The following is a 22,156-nucleotide window of genomic DNA, read 5'->3' on the forward strand; positions in this document are numbered from 1 at the left end:
CTGTAGGCAGCAGGGAACTTGGAAGCCTTATCAAATGGGTGAATGACAAGATCAGATTCATGATTTTTAGAAAGAGGCAGCTTTGTGGAGCGCATAGCCCAGGATGAGGAGAAGTGAGGAAGTCCACACAACATTTGAATTTTGGATGCTTAATTGATTTAATGCCCCAAACATTTTTTTAAAGTTGAGTATGAATTAAATGAGGCAAGCATTAAAAACAAGCAAACAAAACTTTAAGCTTGCTTGTCTACATTCTTTCCTAGTTTGTGACCGCAGCATTCTTTTAATTTGTGCCTGTAATGATACAGACTTTCACCAGCCTCATTATTTTATAGGTATGTGATGTGGTCCTTCATGGTCAGTTGAGTGTGCAAGAAGAATGGCCTGGGAATGAGGCCAGAGCTCTGGTTGATCCTAGTACAGACCAGACTTGCAGGAAGAGCCAACATCTCCTACCTGTGTTTCTGATGGGTGCCAAATGGGTACTGCCAACCAGCAGGCCGTCAGAGGCAAGGTGGCTGTGATCATCAGGGGTCTGTATAACTAAAGGGGGAGATGTAAATAACTAGTCAGGGGGTAGATTTATCTCTAGTGATCCTGTTTCCACTGCGGTGAGTAACTTCTTTGTCCTTTCAGTTAACTGCAGGTGAGTACTGTCAGCATTTTAGGGAACCCTTCTCAGAGACTAAGTTTTCTGGAATTTGGCAGTAACAATAAGACGTTCTCATTTCAAATAACATTAAAAACAAATACTTTACTAACTGCCAGCTATGTGCATCATCAAAATCTTTGAGAGTGGGAGTGATTTCTTCTCCCTGGTGTGGTTTGTGTAATTGTCATTGGCGTGATGGCCTTCTTCCGTCAGTACTAGTTTTCTGTTTTTTAAAATGTGTTTGGAAGGCACAGGACTTGGGGTACTGCACATGGGAATGCATTAGCTCATTCGTCTCCTTCCCCCTCATCCCACTTTTGTTGGGGCTGTGTATCCCCACCCACACCGTTTCCCCCATGTCCCCTCTAAGACCAAGTAGTGAGAGGACAAGTTCTTGTGCTTTTCCATCTATAGGGCAAAAAAAATGCCCCTCAAAATATATTTATATGATTAGAAAAATTATTTTTGTTTTTTTATTTTTTGGCCTTGCCACGAGGCTTGAGGGATGGATCTTAGTTCCCCGACCAGGGATTGAACCCAGGCTATCAGCAGTGAAAGCGGGGAGTCCTAACCACTGGACTGCCAGGGAATTCCCTATGTGATTTATTAAGAAGAACAAAATGGGTTATAGTGAGACTACTCCAATTAAAAAACAGCAGCTGCTGGTGTTTGAACTTTGGAACATAGTCTTCAATGCAGTTTTATGAAGGTGGGTCTATAATTATTATTTAGCAACGATCTAAGACTGAGTTCAGGGTCCAAAATCAATTTTCAGAGGTTCTAATGAGAGTTATTGCCAAAATGAGCAACACCCCAATATTTCTTTACCCCTGATCTTGATACTGTTATATGGATATGAGGCTATTTCTTTTGGTTTTAATTAGAACATTTAACTACACAAATAATGAATGAATACTTCCTTGTGAAAAGCACATTAAAACAGAATTTTAAAGCAAGAAACTCCCTAAACCACCAAACTACCACCTACTCCCTCCACCCTGATCTGGTGCTCCTTCTTGATAGATTTTTGTAAAGTATATCCTTTCAGACCTTTGCTCCACATTAATATGCCTGCGGAGGACCTGGCAGATTCATTTTGAAAAGTAAATTAGCATGTCTCTGGTTAAAAGTGAAGTGACTCACTTTTTTCCCCCCAAGCTTGCCCAGGTAGAGGCTGTTTCAATTTAAAACTCATAGTATGCCTTTAAGGTATATGAAATATCTTAAAGGTTGATTGAATTTTGCAAAATGGAGTCACAACTCTTCTGGTATTTTAATGAGGCTGAGCATTTTGTGGCAAGCAGAAGTGAGTAGCAGAGAGAGCTGTTAGAGATGATCCTTTAGGAGCTCCTCCACGAAAACACCTGTGACATACTGCTATTTTGTCATTTCGCTTTGGCTGGTATTTATTTTTTATATCATATTAGATTTTGTTTTAGGATTAAGTGATGTTTTCTGTATATTTATTGTGTGTGTTAAGTGGTGGGGCAGCTAATGAAGGTGATACCCTTGAAAGATTTAGCTGAGTGATTTTTATCATGAGAAAGCCGGTTGTGAATTCTTTCACGTGCACAGAGCGGGAGCTGAAAACATTTTCCATTCTTTGAAGCAACATTTCTTCTGCCTTCAAACATGGAGCCACTTTGGTTTCTCATTTTAAAATGCATTTATGAGTGATACGGTTTAATGACAAAAAAAAGTTGGACATTTTTTCATAAAGCCAATGTGCAAAATGTTCTCTGATCCCCGGATTGTAGGAGTAGAGGACATAGAAACAAAGGCCAGAAGATGGACTTAAAAAGTCAACAGGGGTGGCTTCCAAACTAAAAAAGTCACTTGCGTGACGAATAATCACCCAAGCCTGCTGTCCTTTTGCCTCTGTCACTTTGTGACGTATGTCTCCACTCTCTAATCCAGAGTTGCCTATCTTTTGTGAACAGACTTATGAGTTTTATGTTTTGCTCTATCCTTTGTACATTCAAACCAGAATGGCATAGTGCTGCTAAAACAGTGGAAAGACTCGTTCTTTTCGAGAATTAATGCACCCTGTCGATTTCAGGATTTACCCTGTCCTTCCCGCCAAATGTCTCTTGCATGCCCATGAAAATAACTACACAGGAGAAATTGCACTCTGTCCTCCGAGAGAGAATTTAACTTTTAAACTTGAGTCGGTCACATCCATCAGAGGAAGGTCTGTGCAAAGTGACCAGTCAAGGGTGATAAATGGGTAGTCAGCTGTGCACAGCCTGCCCTGTGGGCTGAGTTGCCATGGAAGCGCCTGGTGGCATTCGGGGATCCTGCATGACTAACCTAGATTAGCAGCAGGGCCCTTGGGCTCAGCCTGGGGAAGGTGCTTACAGCCAGATGATAGCAGAGCCAGCACGCCCCCCCACATCCCAAGCCCAACTTGGGCCTTCCTTCCCCTCCTTCCACATAGGCTCTTTCCTTTTCTGGTGCAGGGGAAAGAGAAAAAGGGGGATCACTCTCACTAATCCTTACAGAGCTGTGATTTCTTCATTTTATCTCAATGCTCTAATGCATGGGCCCAAGGAGAAGCATTTGAAAAGTGGGAGTAAATGTGCCCTGACAGGCCCCAGCATGGGGTTGACCAGACGACTGCATTCAGGGGCTGACTGGGCAGTTCTGAATTCCTCAGGAGTTTCACCACCTCTCTGAAAGCGAGCGCACCCTGGCAGGTTTTAGCTTTCCAAGCTTTGTTCAGGCTCCCGTGATGCTGATGGAGAGTGGTGGAATTCCGTCAGTGAAAACATCTGTGGCTCAGCCCACCTTAGTAATGGCTTGTGAGTCTCGTATGTCACTGCTCTCTCTCATCAGGCACTGGAAATTGAAGCCTGTGGTTTCCCCCATCGGTCTTTCTAGTTCACTTAATAATAATTAAAAAAAAAAAATGTGGTAGAGGAGGTGGTTTGATGTATTTTGCAGAAATCTTTCCGAGGCATCGGTGTTGAAACTTGCAGATGGTGGACAGTAGTATATGATCCAAAAGCAAGAACCTGCCTACTGCAAAGTAAAGTTATTCCCTATCTAAAAGTATTTTTGCACACTTTTGGTGGAACGTATGGATGTCTGCTGGGTGGTCCAAGTTTGCACCCGCCCCCCCTCCCTGGGGGGGGCACGTCAGCACGTGGACTTGTTTTTGAATGCAGCCAGCTGCTTCACATCACCATGTGACTTGTCCACCACCCCCCCTCCCCCAGGTGGGGACTCCTGGGCTGACCAGAAAGCTGGCACTGAGGCCCTAGGAACATAGCCTAGGTCAGCCAGCCAGAAGTTAATGGGAGTGGAGCCCAGTATGGGCATATAATGGCTACTTTAGTGCAAGTTTATTTATAGCCTGTTCTTGAAAGAAATTAACATGAAGAGCCCCTTAGCACATTAGAGATGACTTGTGAATCTAGAGGTTATTTTGGGGTCAGTGACCTTAAATCTGTAAACTTAAAAAAGGCTCTAACATAAGAATTGTAGCATAGCTTTTATAATTTGAAGAGCAACTTCATGCTGTCATGCCCCTCCCCTCCCACCCCCCACTCCCACCCCCAGTTAAGAGGGCCTTCTGTTGGGTCCATGGGCAGGGACAGACCTGTATGGATACATTTAAGGGAACATGTGTTTTATGACTCTGAGATGCTCTGCTGGCAGGGATAATACCTGAATTGTCGATGTGTACCTCTTTGAGACTAAGGGATTATAAGCAATTATAAGTGATTGTAAATTAGCACATTTTAGCATGCCTTCTTTGTTTGTTCTATTTAATATAGCCTGAAAGCTTTACTAGCCACCGAACTGTGACTCAGAACGGAAGCTTTGGTGTCAGGCGGCTTGCACTTGAATTTTCAGGTCTACCATTTAATAGCAAGTTGATCACTGAGCCTTATTTTTTTCACCCGGGAAACGGGATTAATCATCTCCCTCTCACAGAGTAGTTGTGAATATTAAATAGGAGGCTGATGTGATTTGCCTAAAGCTGTCCCCACTGATTTGCAGGTGCCAAGTGGGGGCTGTACTTGGCTCTGCTGCTCTCATAATTGCTATTGTTTCTTGGTAAGCCTAAAGCGATCCATACAGCCCCCAAAGACTGTGCTCTCTTGTACTCTTCAGAACCACCTAGAAACTTGTTTAACATTCAAATATCAGGTGCCACATCTGATTGAATCAGAAACCCTGGGGGCAGGTCTCTATGATCTGTGTTTGAACAAGTCCTCCAGGTGCTTCGATGCTCACTGAAGTTTGAGAACCTCTTATCTAATGCAAAGAGCCATGTAGAAATCAGTGAAGGAGAACTTGTGCAGCCGTCCCTTGGTACCTGCAGGGGACTGGTTCCAGGACTGCTGCTGACATCAAAATCCGTGGATGTTCAAATCCCTCATATGAAATGGCCTAGTATGGTCCTTCCAAGTCTGTGAGTTCCACATCTCCAGACATGGAGGGTCAACTGTAACTCACTCTCTGTGAACAGTGACAAAGTCTGACAAGCCTGATGTTGGGGTGAGGTTATCCTGTGAGAGCAGGAATGCTTTTTTTCCTTCATACCAGAGGAAAAACTGCCACCTTTAATTAAGAGAAGTGGTTGTCAACTTGTAATTATTCAAAGGTAATTACAGAGTTTACGAATCACGTAGGACATTTACTGCTTCCTAAAGTCCCCTCATTTAAAATTCTTCCATCCACCCCCTCCTTGCTTGCACCTTGGTTTAAAAACAACAGTGGTGTGTAAGAGGCTGAACAATGGTTTACTCATGCTACTAATTGTGTTAATGTTTTTAAAATGTTTTTCCTGATTTCAAAATGGAACCAAGAAAAAGATCATGAAAAAATTTGCCTGATACTTTAACAAACCATTCCTTAAGCCATTGTAAACTTAATAATAAGTAAAAGCCAAATAAACCAGAAAGCTGCCCAGTATGACCGGCAAAACCCTGTTAGTTGCAAGGAGAAGGTAGACAGCCTAGAAGAATGAGGGCTCACAGCTTATCCTATGTCATCATCCTGGGGCTTGGACTGGTCACTTCCTGTTTCTTCTGCCGCCTTCTGCCCTGCCCAGGGGCCTTGGTGAGTGAGACCCAAGAGGGAGTTGCCCAGCAGACAGTGTGGGTGAAAGTGAGTTTCTCTCACCAAGTTTAGGCCTCATAAAACTCATCCTACCAGTGACACTTGTGATATCTTTTCCTCACCTCACTATTTTTGGGTTTCTCAATTGAAGGGTGATGGTGAATAAGAAAAAGAAATACACTCAAAGCTCATCTCAGAATTGGTATAATATTACATATGTCTGCCAGTGAAATCTGGGTGTGGCTTTTAAACTTTTTTTTTTTTTTTAAACTAATGAAGTCAGATCTTTAATTAAGCAGAATCCTTAATTTAGTAGAATTCCTGCCCGGTAGGAGGCCTGTGCCTCAAGTTTTGAATCCCAAAGCAGTAAGCCAGTGTTGGGAATTTCGTAAAATTGGGTTCTTCTCATTATTTTTGTAGCAGCTTTGATTATTTTGGAATAAAAATCTAGAAGTGTGCTAAAGCCTAACTGATGCTGAGACAAGGCCGAGCTGATCGATTTAGAAATACTTTAGTAATTTTAAAACCACTGTAGCTTTTCTTAAATGTGTGTGCAGTTGACAGGAAAGTTAAGCAAGGACCCCGAGCAGCCTGATAGTTGAGATGCTACTGTTACACACTCTCGCTTTTCAGTCTGGGACTGAGAATTTTGCCATTTGGGGTGCCCTTTCTGAGGGAAAGGTAGCGATTACTTGGAAGTGGGCAGAACTCTGCCTCTTAAAGCAGAGCCATAGGCCAGGAACATTCAGCAAGCAGTCAAGCTATAGAAACTCCATTGACATAACCAGCAGGAACAGACAAGGGAGAACTCCCTTTGTGGTGAGACTAGCAGAGCAGACACCCTTGCAAAGCAGCTTCCCCTTCTATGTGCATCCTGTGTGGGCTGTCTGTACCAGGTAGCTTTGCAAAAGAGAAGCTTGGGAGTTCAAGTTGCTTAGAGGACGGTTGCATGCCCTACCCCTCCCTGCAAACAAAGTGGCTGTGAAGCAAGTTTGAAGGGAAAAAATTATTTCCTGATCAACCCTCTTTTTTGACTCCCATGGTTGGATGTTAATGTTACACATTGTGTGTGTGTGTGTTTTGAGTCAACAAGAATTACCAAAATTGGGGCTTCCCTGGTGGTGCAGTAGTTAAGAATCCACCTGCCAATGCAGGGCATGCGTGTTCTAGACCTGGTCCATGAAGATCAGACGTGCCGTGGAGCAACTAAGCCTGTGCACCACAACTACTGAGCCTGCGCTCTGGAGCCTGCGAGCGACAACTACTGAGCCTGTGAGCCACAACTACTGAAGCCCACGTGCCTAGAGCCTGTGCTCCGCAACAAGAGAAGCCAGTGCAATGAGAAGCTCTTGTACCGCAATGAAGAGTAGCCCCCACTCGCCACAACTAGAGAAAGCCCACGTGCAGAACGAAGACCCAACGCAGCCAAAAATAAATAAATTAAAAAACAAAAAGAATTACCAAAATCATAAAACAATTGAAAGGAATTCTTGAGTGATCAACAGGTCCATTGTGCTGCTGTCAACTAGAAATAAGTCTGTGTGAAATGTGTGAGATTCAGACTTCTTAAAGAAGACTTCATAAGCCAGTTTCTGTTTTAGTTTTTCCTAAGTGTTTTTAGTATGTTGACTAACATAAATGTTCACTTTGCTGTTCTCTTAAAATCTGATATCAAGATACCCGTCATCTAGGAAAAGTTTTTGCTATGGTGATCTAAACAGATAATTCTTTACTACATCCCAGTGAATTCAACAGGGTAGCTTAGCCTCCTGCACACACACACACACACTCACCTCCCCGCTTCCCACATCCTGTGGATTGAAGGGCTATGGAAATAGCAGACATTCATTTTTTAGATGATTATAATTTTTAAAAAACTGTTTTTGCACACCATGTCTTTCAGAGTTAAATTAAAAAATTACAGGTGATATACTGTAAGCATAGTGGCTGTTTTTAAATTAAAAAACATTTACTGTTTAGCTTCTATGCAAAGTACCATGCTTTAGCACCAGGAGGCAGAAAAATATGAGAGGTTCTATTATGATGGGCTTGACATTTAAGGTGAAAGGGGAGAAGGGGAGAGAACCAATCAGTATATTAAGTCAGGTGGATTTGAGAAAGTCTTTAGAGTGGGTGAAATTGGAATCACTCCCGATCTTCGCTGGTAGCTGAAAATTGGGGATAGGAGTATGTAGTTGAGAGAGACGGAGAGGAAATTCCGTGTGATTAGACTGAAAGCATCGAAGTCCAGGATATCACCGAGAAGCAGGGAGTGGTCTGGCATGACTGAAATACAGAGGTGGTTTGAGGGAGTTTTGTAGGTAAACTGGTCCTGGAAGAATGGTTATCTTTCAGTAAAAGGGGGGTCTGGGGTGGGGGTGGGTTAGAGCAAGAGGCTGCCCTTTACCGGGTGTGTTTGGGGAATGGACATGACTGTTAGGTAGAATGCATATGGTAGGCCTGCAGGGAGACAGGAAGGTAATTTCTAGGGTAGGTCTGTGCTAGATTATGGTGGAATTTTAATGCCAAAGCAAGGGTTGAGAGTTTATTCTGCAGTAGCAAAGAGCCATTGAATGCTGATTATTTTAAAATACGGATGGTGACATGAGAACCAGAGCCTTAGATCGGATTTCTCTCCTTGAGAAGGCTAAATTAGAGGGACAAGATGTGGAGGCAGGGAGACCAGTAAGTAGGCTCTTGTCAGAGGAAGTCAGAGAAATTCTGAGAGGGCCTAGGTGCCGGGAAAGGGGTGGGGGAGCGTGTCTGACATCAGGGCCAGAATTTCTAAGGTACATAGAGCCTTGGAGAAACAGTTGAATATTTTCCAATTTATTCACATAATGTTGGGGGGAAAGATTCAATAGATACTCTAAAGCAAGTCTATGAGGACAAAAATCTTAATAGTTCTTATTTTCATTATTGTTACATATCACATGTCGGGGTTGGGAGGGCGTGGCCCGAGTTGCTGACCTAAGGCAAGCCCACTTTTGGTTTGCATGCTAAAACTGCACTCTTTTGGGTTTCCAGCTTCGTGATTTGTTTGCCAGTAGATGCATTTTTAACCCCTTTGGTGCCGGGGCTGATGAGTTAGGATACATTTTTATGTGGTTTAAGTAGTGCAATCAGATTATAGTTTCTCAGTAGGTAGAGCTGACGTCTAAAATTGGATTTTCCCATCCTTGACATTTGAAATGAGAAATAAAAGTTATCTTTTCAGGTTTACATGTCAAGACTCTTCCAGTAGAGTAGGCTGAGAATAAAGTAAATGCTGTTTTGGGTGCCTGGTAATCTTTTAATTATGAAATAAGCCTTTGGATTTTAATCTTCCAAAATATAAAATACTGATCCAGGAAAACAGCCTTTTTAAAGTTCACATCCTGCTGACTCCGTCAGATGAAAAGCGTCCACCTCTACCCTGTATTTCGCAAGGCGAAAGTAAAAATATCATTAATCTTGTCTCAGTCCCACCACTGACTATAAAAGACTCTTCCATTTGGAGTCAGTCCTGAGCCATGAAGCCAGTAGCCCAGAGTGAACGCTTAGTTTTCCAGAACCAGGACCCGAAGCTGGAGGGTCGCGGCCAGCTGACTGAGGCCTTAATCTAGGAGTGGGACGAGGGACTTGGGTTTTCTTTAAACCAGCTCCCTTGTCATAGAGGCTTCCTGAGCTGTCCTTGCCTCCCTCACACGTGTACGTATGCACAGCAAAGCTTGGATACTGATAAACTTTGTTTTTGTTCTTTTGTGGCATCTGAAGCAGCTTGTACAATGAAGACAGAAACCTGCTTCGAATTAGAGAGAAGGAAAGACGCAACCAGGAAGCTCACCAAGAGAAAGAGGCATTTTCTGAAAAGATTCCCCTTTTTGGAGAGCCCTACAAGGTAATTTCTTTCTTTCTTTTTTTTTTTTTAATTTATTTATTTTATTTATTTTTGGCTACATTGGGTTCTTCATTGCTGCGCGGGCTTTCTCTAGTTGGGGTGAGCAGGGGCTACTCTTCGTTGCAGTGTGCGGGCTTCTCATTGCAGTGGCTTGTCATGTTGCGGAGCATGGGCTCTAGGCGCGTGGGCCTCAGTAGTTGCAGCACGCGGGCTCAGTAGTTGTGGCGTGTGGGCTCTAGAGCACAGGCTCAGTAGTTGTAGCGCACGGGCTTAGTTGCTTCCGCAGCATGTGGGATCTTCCCTGACCATGGCTGGAACCCGTGTCCCCTGCATTGGCAGGTGGATTCTTAACCACAGCACCACCAGGGAAGTCCTACAAGGTAATTTCTTGAATATGAGAAAGTCTGATTTATCACCATATTTGACTTCATGATGAAAGTGAGTTTGAACAAGGGTCACACTTGTGAAAATAAGACAACTTATCCTAGAGATCGTTTTTGAAAACAAAATATGAAAATCTTCTGGACCTCGGTAAGTCAAAATTACCAAAGTTTGTGGTTTTCTTTTGTAATGTTCGTCTCCTGTATTTAGTAATATTTGTCCGTGGCAGGCTTCTCAGCAGGGGAATTGAGTCGAAATTGCATGTTAAATTCGGTGTTACACGTTAAATTGAGGTGTTTCTTTTCTAATGGCATTATGTAACATGGTTTACTAAACAATGGTTTTCTTCCCCCTCTTTTTCCCCCTCAATATCTAACTCTGCTGTCTTTTCTTTTTTTAGACAGAAAAAGGTGATGAGCTATCCAGTCGAATACAGAACATGCTGGGAAACTATGAAGAGGTGAAGGAGTTCCTTAGTACCAAGTCCCACCCTCAACGCTTGGATGCTTCTGAAAATAGGTTGGGAAAGCCAAGATACCCCTCATTTCCTGAGATGGGGAGCAGCATTCCATCTCACTCCTTCCACACTAGTGTCCACCACCAGCCTATTAATACTCCTGCCTCTGGACCACTTCCTATTGGTACCATTAGCCACAATCCAAAGATGGCGCAGCCAAGAATGGAACCAATGCCAGGTCTCCATGTCAAAAGCTATGGCCCACCGGACACCCAGCACATGACCCAAGATCGCCTTGGTCAGGAGGGGTACAGCTCTAGTCATCACAAAAAGGGTGACCGCAGGGCTGATGGAGACCACTGTGCTTCAATGACAGACTCAGCTCCAGAGAGGGAGCTTTCTCCTTTGTTCTCTTTGCCTTCCCCAGTCCCCCCTTTGTCACCTGTACATTCCAACCAGCAGACTCTTCCCAGGACGCAAGGAAGCAACAAGGTTCACAGCAGTAACAGTAACAATAAAGGCTACTGTCCGGCCAAGTCTCCCAAGGACCTACCGGTAAAGGTCCATGATAAAGAGACCCTTCAAGACAGTTCAGTAGCAGTTGCCAGCCTTGGGGTAGCCCCTCCCCAGCCACCTTCTCAGACTTTCCCCCCACCCCCCCTCCCCTCAAAAAGCCTTGCAATGCAGCAGAAGCCCACAGCTTATGTCCGGCCCATGGATGGTCAAGATCAGGCTCCTAGTGAGTCTCCTGAACTGAAACCACTGCCGGAGGACTACCGACAACAGAGTTTCGAAAAAACAGACTTAAAAGTGCCTGCCAAAGCCAAGCTCACTAAGCTGAAAATGCCTTCTCAGTCAGTCGAGGTGAGTGGACGTTCGTATCTGAGGCAATTCCAGTGTGAAGAAAGATTTGAGGTGGAAGTTTCTGGAGGTTTAGGGGCAGGGGTGTCAGTAGCCTTTGTTCAGGAAGATTCCTTTCTGGCTTTAGGATCTTGTTGACCCACAAGAAACTCAGGTCTGAAGTGAATTACTGATGACAGATATTGAAATGTGATTTGTAGAAAGTTAAAAAATCTTTTTATTGAGCCATGATTTACATACAGTAAAATATAGAGACGGGAAGAGGATAGTTTGCTCTGTTTTGAAAAATGGATACACCTGAAAAATGGATACACCTATACAACCCACAACCCAATTGAGGCAGAGGACATTTCTAGCATGAGAGTTTCAGGAAGGTTTTGAGCTGTCTTTGATTTTTGGGGGCTTTGGGGAACACTGACTTCTTTGAAGACACTGTAAAGAAAAAAATTTTTTTTGGTTAATACTTCCTCAGCCCCAGTTAGTTTTTCCTGAGATCCAAACCATAAAAAAGTGAAAACAATAAGTCAAAATGTTGGAGGAGTATTAATTTTTAAAGATTTGTCCCCTATAAATTATAAGAAACTGTGAAACTGAATTTCTGTTCTAATATATTTTATTTACCACCTACAAAAGAAGAGTGGAGGTGTGATGACATCTCATTTGAGAGAGTCACAAATATAGAATGTTATTCAACTGTGGCTTTTTCAAGTAAACAACATACTTTATCTTTTTAAACAAAGGAAAAATTCCTTTTTCTGCTCCTTTGACAAATGGCAACGTGGTGTTTGAATGAGAAGAATCAGAGCACACATTCTATCACTGAAATTCTAAATTAACACCGGTTACTCAAATTCAGATTTGTAGTGCAAAGTGAAATGTTTGAAGTGAATTTATTTTAGCGCTTATCTGTTAAGGTAAAGTCTGTGGTTGAGTTACATCAATTGTATAAACATTCTAATTTGAATATCCAGTCCTCAAAGACTTGTATGTGCACCCAGATACCAGCTTTACATCAGTTTTACATAGTGCTAGAAGGCAAAATTCCTTAAGGTTTAAAAAAAGAAAGAAAAGAAAAATTCCAGGATCCATAGCTGGAAAGATAACCCTTATCTTGAAGGAGGAAAATCTGTTCCTTTGTGGTGTCAGCTTTTGGTTTAGAAGAGGTTAGGGTTCTGTCCATAGTCAGCTGTTGAGCTGGAGTGTCTCTGGATGTCTTCAGAATGTGACTGGTTTGGAGGCTGAGGAAAAATTGGAAAGGAGTAAAGCACGTGGTAGAAATGACCAAGATGGCAGAACAATCCCTATAACCCCGTAAGCTATGCAGATTCACTGCAATGAGCCATTTATTGAACATTTTGTGCTCTGTTGGGTGGTAGGGGTAGGGAACAGAATGAAGGTGGAGAAGAATAAAGTGAGATCTTCCCACCTCCTATGGTCAGTCAGCCTACCTTATAATTCAGAAAGAACTTAATGGAATTTTCTTTCTTTATCGAATAAGGTCTGTTATATTTTCCTAGTTTAAAAAGAAAAAAAAGGTAAGGGGACAATTTAACATGTTTTCTTTAAAAAGAAAACTAAGCAACTAAAAATTGCTTTAAAACAATTCTAAGACCAATTAGCAAATATTTGCATTGCCTACCAAATACCCAACCATATGTATAAGCACAGAGTGGGATGCCAGGGAAGTACTGGTCCCTGCCCCAGAGAGATGACAGTCTAGCGTGGAGATCAGCCTACACATGTGAAACAATCAGAGAACTGTCTGCTACTAGGTGCATAGAGAAAGTTTCAAACATCAGCCTTAAGACAGTGAACCCATGTAAATTCAGCCAACAGGTTTTCTGGTAGACCTTTTAGGTTAGAGGATCCCGGTTAACCTTTTGCTTTCCTGGTGAAAAAAAGATAAGGTGAGTTGAGATTTCTCCAGGGTTTTACAGCTCCTCAGATTTAATACATATTTCAAACATAGGACCACATTAGATGGTCCTTGCATATTTTCTGAGTGGACAGTTGAACAAAATCATTCATAGATGTGGTAAGAGAATGGGATTTTCTTGGCTTTTCTTGACCTGCTGTCAACAATTGAGTAGATGTAAACATTTCATCTTCGGCCTGTGTTTGCAGTCAACCTTCATTTTAACATGATGGCTCCCTCTGGCCTCTAATCAGTGTTCTGAGGCCAGTGGCAGCTGTGGTGCTAACTGCCTTGGAGCCCCTGGGTGGTGTTGGTGGCATGGGAGGATGGAGCTGAGGGGTCAGGCAGATGGAGGGCTCTGGGCAAAGAACTTGTAATGAAGGGGGAGTAAGTCTGGGAAACAGGGATATTGGTGCTTTCCGGCGAGCGTTTAGATTTGGTTTAGTAAGATCTCATGTTTCACAGACTTACCATTAATTTTCTGTTTGTAGACCCAATAAAATGGCTATTTTTTTAAGGTTTTAAAAACATGTAGGGGCTTACCTGGTGGCTCAGTGGTTAAGAATCTGCCTGCCAATGCAGGGGACATGGGTTCAAGCCCTCGTCCGGGAAGATCCCACATGCCACGGAGCAACTAAGCCCGTGCGCCACAACTACTGAGCCTGCGCTCTAGAGCCCGTGCTCCGCAACAGGAGAAGCCACCGCAATGAGAAGCCCGTGCACAGCAACGAAGACCCAGTGCAGCCAAAAATAAATAAATAAAATAAATAAATATATTTTTAAAAAAGCATTTTTAAAAAACCATGTAGATTGGATTTTAAAAATCTCAAATTAAAAAAAGTATATATATTTTTTTGGCTGTGTCGGGTCTTAGTTGTAGCACGTGGGATCTTTAGTTGTGGCATGCGGGCTCTTTATTAGTTGTCAGATTTTAATATTCTGGTGAGTCAAAGGAAAGCATAGAAGTGGGGGACAGCAAAAGTGGGGAATTAACCCCAGAGCAGGTAAATTCTGAATATAGAACCGGAATAGTAGCAATATCTTGGGCTGCTTGTGGCATTGGGGCAGAAGGATAGAGAATGCCAGGGTGGAAGGGGAAGTTGGCTGTTGGTAGAGCCATGGGAAGGGGCATGGGGATAGCTAAGTGGTTTTCCTTTATTTGCTGAATTTGTCCTAAGGCAAGTCGGAGGAGGTTTTCTTTCCTGGCATTCTGAGTGTGTGGGTTTTGTGGTTTGTTTCATTGCTCCCCTCCCCCACTGCTTCCATCAAACAGTATTTTAAAAAAATGGACCAAGATGGGAAAGTCATCTTGTCTGTCTGGCACTCCTTTATTCTCAAGCCACATACGTATGAGTTCCTTGCTATTTTCTGTCCTTTCACTTCATGGGAAACACTTGGTTTGTGTATTTTAGTTGGTTCTCCTAAATAATGGTATTCCTTTCTGGGATAAGTGATGCTCACTGTTAACACGTAGTCTTTCCTAAAATCCTACAGGAAAAAAATTATCAAAAGGTCAACATTCTGACTAAATAGAGGCTAGAGCACACAGTGTGCACTGGATTTTTCTCTGGGCATGTTGGTTTTAGTTTTGTGTCAACTGGAAGATGTATAGCATCTTGAAATGACCCATCTGAGGATATAACCAGGACTCCACGATCTCACATGGATGCCTTCCAGCTGTAGAGTTGCCACATCAGAGACCGAATTGCCCAAACGGAAGGCTGAGATTCCTTGTAGCTCTTTCTACCGGAAGTTAACAAATGGGAGTGAGAGGAAAACCAAGGCATCTCTGTGTGAGCGTTCCTGAGTGTGGACCCTGGACTGGAGTGGATGTGCTTAGAGGCAGATAGGCATTTTACTGAAAGGGAGAAATGGATTAAGTTGAGGTGGGCATATTAAATTGTATACTGGATTTAGAATATTAGAATTTTAAGGGTAAACCTACAGCCCTTTCATGTTGTAAATAAAGCCTAGAAAGGTGAGGTCACTTAATTTTGCTACAGTTTAGTTAGTAGCAGAGCCAGAGTTAGAATTCTCAGTTCTGTGATCTTTCTACCTCTGCTTGTTAAGTATGTATGGAGACCATAGGAGGATCTTGAGCATGGGAGTGAGATATCTACTTTCTCTTTCTGAAAAAGATCATTCTGGCTCCTGGGTGGAGAATGGCTTGGAGGGGCAAGGGTGGCAGAAGTAGGGAGGCCAGCTAGGGGGTGGGAAATGATGATGGCTTGGCGTAGGATAATAGCAGTGGACATGGTGAGAAGTGGATAGATTCCAAATATATTGGGCAGGGGAGTAATAGGGCTTTGTGATTGACTGGAGGTGGGAGTGGGCCTGAGGTGCGAGGGAAAGTGAGGCATTAAGGAAGGTCCTACTGGAAAGGTGTGGATGGTGGGATGATACCTGCTCCTGAGATGGAGCTGACCTGGGTGGAACAGGTTTAGAGGGAAAACCAGGATGCTCTGGATGGATCACATACTAAGTTTGAGATGCTGTTATATATCCAGGTAGACATGACAAGTTGGCAGTCATCAGTAGTAGATCAGCCCAGGGAAAATGATGTTTGGATGTTTGTGGCGGGGTAAGAATCACAGGAGTGGAGATAAACGAAATGGAGCCAGCATTCAGTTAGCACACAGCACAAGTTAGTCAAGTCAGGAAAATAGGCAAGAGAGTAACAAACCACTCCAAGGAGAAGTCCGGGAAGGGGGTGTCTCAGCACAAGCAGCGGTCTGTCTAGCAACCGTCTTGGTCCAGCAGTGGTCTCGGGACAAGCTTGAGTGCGAAGTAGCCCTCTGCTTGGACAGAGCCTCCAGCAGTGCCCACGTGGAACAGCTCTCAGCAGGGGGAAATTGGGTCCTCCAGGGAAGAACCTTCAGTTGCTCAGCTCAGTGGGCTCATTTTAAGGAGTTTGTCAGTGGGTGTAATGGTCTTACTCTAAGACATTCATAGTCCTATGGTAGACTTTTCAAAACAACTAATACAGAAGTTCACATTGGCCACTGGGACTCCATTTTGAACTACTTAACATAGCTTAAATCCTGTAAGTTTCACACAAGATGAGTAGAAATCATAACACAAAAGAAATCTCATCTTAATACTGGGAATAATAAATTTGGGCTGTGTTTGCCTGTGGTGGGTATTTAAAGCTTTGGGACCAGGCAGGTGTAGCTGAGAAGGCCCTAAACCAGGCCCTCCCTGGCTTAGCTTTACCTGTGGCAAGGGCAGGAGCGGGAAGAAATGGGGTCCTGCTGGGTCTTCAGAAGCAGAAATTGAAGATCATCTTGAAAACGTGAGAATCTGCTTATAAATTAGGGGAAGTTACAGGTTTCTGTTTTTTCACTTAGGGTTTGAAGTGTACGTGTAAATAATACAATTACCTTAATTTAAGCAAATAAGTCACTGGATCCTAGCAGAATTTACCGTCAATTTAAATTTGCTACTGCTTCTACTTCCTTATATGGCCCTACTCCATTGCCCTCCAGAGAAATCTGGCTTTCAGTCCTGATGGTTTCTGATTTCTGCAGAGCAATTGCTCTTTTCCTTGTGGCCTCTCATGACATGATTTGGGAACATTTTCTGATACCAAATCCTTCCACCTAATTTCCAAGACTCAGGTGTCACCTGCAGCTGTGAATTCATTGTTGGACTACTTTGACTCACGGCAACTCTTAAATTATGCCTTCCGTTTTCAATAAACTGCCAGCCTAATAGAGTGAAGTAATCCACAGTGGAAAACTGTGATAGTGATTCACTTTGCATTCATGTATGCAAACAATCTTTCCTACTTTCTTATTTAGCTTTCTTATCTTAAATCCTGAAACGAGGAACTTCCCCATTATGAAATGATCTAACCCTTCAAGAGGTGCACTTTCGGTGTGTCGGTGGTGTATATCCTGCTGATGAGTCACTCAAAATATAGTTAAGCTCCCTCTCTCCCATATATATCATCAGTTCAGCAACTTTTAACTAAAATTTTTAGAGTACCTACTGTATGGCAGGCCTAATGCTGGGGATGGGGGGTGGTTACAATGGCGGGGAAACCCCAGATGATTCCAGTCCTCTTGGACCTTAATTATCTAGTTAGAAACTGACTCTGTTTAAGTAACCACTCAGATCAATGTGTAAGAACTTTGGCAAGTTCTATAAAGGAATCTATAAACTATTATAAGATTAATAAAGGGGTGTTGTGGCTTAGAATGTAGGAGCTTAGGGAAGAATTCTCTGGGGAAGTATTGAGTGAGACCTGAATGGTGAGTAGAAGTGAAAAATGTGAGGGGTTGTCTGAGTCCATTCGGACTGCTATAACAAAGTACCACAGACTGCGTAGCTTGTAAGCAACAGAAATTTATTTCTCACAGTTCTGGAGGCTGGATGTCCAAGATCAAGGCACCAGTATGGTCATGTTCTCGTGAGGACTCTCTTCAGAGTTCCCAGCCGGTGCCTTCCTGCTGTGTCCTTACATGGTGGGAGGGGCTAGGACTTTCTCTCTGGAACTTCTTTTATAAGGCATTAATCCCATTAGTGAGTGCTCTACCCTCATGACTTAAACATCTCCCAAAGGCCCCCACCTCTTACTATCATCACCTTTGGGTTAGGTTTTCGGTCTGAATTTTGGGGACACATAAATATTCAAACTACAGTAGGTGTGTTAGAAGTTAAACAGCATCAGTATTCCAAGCAGAGGGAAAGTATATGCCAGTGGTTTATGCCACATGATATACAGAGACCATTATAAGTTTTCTTGGGTTCTAAACCCAGTACTGTAGGTCAAATGGAATTTGTGCATTCATTCTGTGCATTCATTCTGAAACTTGGTGGCAAGTCTGAATCACCTGGGGGAAGCCTGTTAAAAATACAAATGGTTAAAAATAAAAATTCCCAGGTCCCATCGTAGGAGATTGATTCAGCAAGTATACAGGTGGGCTCAAGTACCTGTAGCTGATACTCATGAGGTTTCTTCTAGAGCCTGGAAATGAAACTGTTCCAGAAGAGCTGATAACAGGCCACAAGGAGTTAGAGAAGGGCTCCCTTCCCACTGGTTCTGGAGTCTCCCTTGTGGGCCCTCAGACAAAATGATCACCTGAATTGATGGGACTACTTGTCCTGAGCAGGACGTGAGAGAAGCCTCAGGGAAGAAATAAGAGAATAGGGCCCCCGGAACTACATACACTCTTCCTCTACAGCTCATGTTTTTTTTTTTTTCTTCTTTGGGTCCCCAACATTTTCAAGCTCATGGGGAAAGTAAGATTCTGATACAGCCTTATCTAGCTTCTTCACTCAGTTTTCTAAAAATGTTTTTATTGCAGTAGTTCTTTATTGGAAATTTAAGTTAGATTCCATGAGCTAGAGCTCAGGTAACTTGGGCAGACCTATGTGACTTAAATGTTTGTTGGGAAAATGATAGCAAGGTTTTCTGTGTGCACAGTTCCCTAACGATGTTGAGTGTCTGGGCAGAATACGTCCTATCTACAAGAAATAATGAATAGCAATAACCTGTATCTGCTTGGAGGATGGCTAAATTTTAGACCCCAAAATATCTAAATATAGAAGTTTAAAAATAGTGGCAAATGACTGACAGAAGTTTTAGAGCAGAAGTTGCAGGCAGCCTGAGGGCTAGACTGGACCTGCAGACTATTTTGTTTTGCCTGTATAATGTGTTTTTCTTTTTTCTTTTTCTTTCTTTCTTTCTTTCTTTTTTTTTTTTTTTTTTTTGGTCCTCCCTCTGAGCCAATATTTACAAACTGGAGAATTCTGGTGAAAAATCAGATTTTCAGTTTCACCAGCTAGAGCAGAGTAGATGCTGCCACCTTTAATTTCCTGATCCTGGCGAGTTTTTTTTGAGTTTGAAGAAACACTTTAAACTCTGAAGGAAACATTTTAAGTAATATAGGCAAAATATTTTTGGAAGAGCTCCAGAAATTGCTGGAAATGGGTTAGTGCAGAGAACAGAATTGTTTATAGAAGCAAGAAGAAAGCCTGCGATGGAACCTGGAACATCTTTTTGGGTGGTATTAATTGGAGTTGTTTTCCTTGTACGTTTTACTTTCCATTCCTTCTCAAAACGCCAGAAGTACATTTGGTACCAGGATAAGAAATTCCTGTTCCTCCTTGTTGTTTTCACACTTGAGATGTTTGTGGAGGGTTATTGGATCCCCCCTGGGTCCCTCATGCTGTGCCTCTGCCAGAATGGAGACATTCACCGCTTCAGAATCTTTCCAGGCTGTGCGCTCTCCCAGGCTCTCATGTGCCACCCGAGTCATTTTAGCTCCTCTCTAGATTAATTGTGTTTTATTCTCAGCCAACTGATAATCTTCAGGGACAGAAAACCAGATATTCCGAGGGGAGTCCTGCTGGCGACTGAGTTAGTGGTTTTGATTTGGGCTGTTTTGGTGGGGGTGGCCAATATGCATGAGATATTTCAGCCGAATTCTTTTTAAGAGAGGATTCTGGTTCATGTTATCGTAACAAGTTTGTTTTTTTGTTTGTTTGTTTTTGGCCATGCATTTCTCCTCTCCATTTGCCAAGATCTATTTGAAAATCATTTTCCAAGGTTAACTCTGCGGCGTGTTCACATTTTCTAAGAACTTTCTAAGCAGTTAGTTTTACATTGATATTGTTCCTTTTTTAATTGTTGAAAGCCCTAGGTCGACCATTTTTCCCCCCTGCCAGATGTTCAGGGTCCACACACACCATTAGATTTCTCTTGAACTTCATTTTATTCCCTATTTAAGCTTGGCCTACTTTTTCTCTGCTTTTTTCCATCCCCCTAACCCTGTGGTAATTTGTCAAGCCCATTCTAATCTCCTTAATCCCTTTGGCTGAAAGGTTTTGAGGTTTAATGTTTTAATCTAGGGGCCTTAGTATTTAAGTAATTAGAGGTCCTATTTCTAGCTCTGTCCCTCAGATAAATCACCTTAGGGTTTTTTTGTTCCAATTTACAAAAAATAGAACTCCGAAAATTCATATTGGGCAAGATCGAAGCTTTGAACTGCACTGTATGAATTAAGAAAGGAAAGTAAATATTCTGTGCTATTCAGAGTCCCCGTACTCTTTCTTACCAGCTCAGGCTTTATGGATTCTTTTCCTTGCAGCTCAATTTTTAAAATATTCTACCCCAAAGCAAACGTTTGCTATTGCATTTTAGAGAAGAAATTTTTAATAGAATTTCATGCTATAATTAGAGTGTATGTTACTTCCAACATTTTTTTCTCCTCATGCCTGAGAACATGTTAATTTGGGGAAAAAAAAATTTTTTTCCTATTACCAAATAATCTGGACATTCTTACAAAATGTTAAAAAAAATCTTTCCTGTCAGGAAAAATTTAGTCATAGAAGTATTCACTTTTTGCATTCTAGGTTTCTGCCATTTTGGTCAACAATATTTGAACACCCACTAGATACAGAGGGGAGCTGATAGGAGAGAAAGACACTTGACAGTACATTTATTACATAGTGTAAAAAATACAAAGTATAATCAGTATGAAAAGGTAATATGGAACTACTAATTATAGTCATATAATGCTCACACTGTTCTCTAGTGCACTTTGTGATAGGAACTGTTCCAAATGCTTTATGTGAATCAACTTAATCCTCACAGCCATCCCAGGTGGTAAGCACTGTTACTGTGACTGTTTTACTGAGAGATTTACAGAGGTGCAGAAAGATTCATTTGTTCAAGTTTACCCAGGCCTTAAGTGCTGGATCTGGAATCCATATCCAAGTAGTTTGGCTCCAATCCATGCCCTTAACTATGACACCTACATTATATTGCCTTTCATTTTTTTTTAGAGTTGACTTTGGAAGCACTTTGGTTGGGTATTGACGAAAATGCATTCCAGGCTAAAGGATTGAGAGAAAAGACATAGAGGCAAGAAACGGTGCAGGATTTAGTAGGAGTAGCTGGGCCTTTGGTTCAAGGAGATCTGGTAGAGGCAAAGGAACTTGACCTCACTGTGTTGTCAGTTTATCCTTCTGTGGGGCTGCTGGATGCAGAGTCATCCATATGAAGTGCTTAAAACAGTACTGGGTACATAGGAAGAGCTCAGTAGGTGGTGGTAGGAGTGATTAGAGTTAAAATTTGAGCTGGGCTTTAAGGAACAAGGTAGGGCTATCAAAATGAGCAGGTAGAGTTGCTGAGGAGACAGGAAGACCCGAAACAGGCTCCCGTGTATTGGAGTACCCTTGAGCATGTGGGTGGGATCAGATCAAAGGGATCACGAATGCCCAGTTACGATGTTCTAGGTGAATAAAGCCCTAAACATTTGATTTTCAAGTGTTAGACAAATGAAGAGCCTAGGGAAAGAAAGCATTTGCTTGGGGGTTGTTGAACTTTTAAAAACTGGTTTGCCAAGGTGAGGAGCCACCGACCGCCCTTCCCATCCCTGCGTGATGGCACAGGGGCATCCTGCTCACCCCTGAAGAGCAGCTTTCCCATAGTTTGGCAACCCCTGGTGTAAATATTTCATTTTATAAAAGCTTATGCTCTCGGAAATACTTTACTGCCTCCCCCCAATACATCCCCCCCCTTTTAATTCCCAAAGCACTTGCTTATTCCCTCTTGATTGTCACAGTAACCTCGTGAGTTAGGCAGGGCAGTTGGCACGAATCACCATTTTACATGCCATGGAACTGAGTCTCTAAGAAGTTTAATGATTTAAGTTCATAAGTGGTAGAGCTGGGGGCACGAAACCAGGACCCTTAACTTCTAGTTCCAGTAGTCTTTCTGCCACACAGTGTGTTTTCTGTGGAGTCATAACCCTTTGAGTAACACTTTTTTTTTTTTTTGCGGTACGCAGGCCTCTCACTGTTGTGGCCTCTCCTGTTGCGGAGCACAGGCTCCGGATGCGCAGGCTCAGCGGCCATGGCTCACGGGCCCAGCCGCTCCACGGCATGTGGGATCCTCCCGGACCAGGGCACGAACCCGTGTCCCCTGCATCG

The 22,156-nt window shown here is 42.7% G+C and overlaps 1 protein-coding gene across 6 annotated transcripts in view; it reads left to right on the forward strand.

Moving 5' to 3' along the window:
- Window positions 1–22,156, forward strand: part of AFF1 (ALF transcription elongation factor 1) — a 206,494-nt gene that overhangs the window by 105,140 nt on the left and 79,198 nt on the right. For 5 of the 6 annotated variants that reach the window (XM_030847009.2, XM_030847016.2, XM_030847011.2 and 2 more), the window contains 2 exons: window positions 9,479–9,602; window positions 10,384–11,304. In XM_030847009.2, the coding sequence (XP_030702869.1) occupies window positions 9,479–9,602; window positions 10,384–11,304 (1,045 nt within the window). The remainder of the gene's footprint in view (window positions 1–9,478; window positions 9,603–10,383; window positions 11,305–22,156) is intronic. The other variant, XM_030847015.2, reaches the window with a different exon arrangement.

This window comes from Globicephala melas, chromosome 5, assembly GCF_963455315.2.
Source record: "Globicephala melas chromosome 5, mGloMel1.2, whole genome shotgun sequence".
Classification (NCBI taxonomy): domain Eukaryota; kingdom Metazoa; phylum Chordata; class Mammalia; order Artiodactyla; family Delphinidae; genus Globicephala; species Globicephala melas.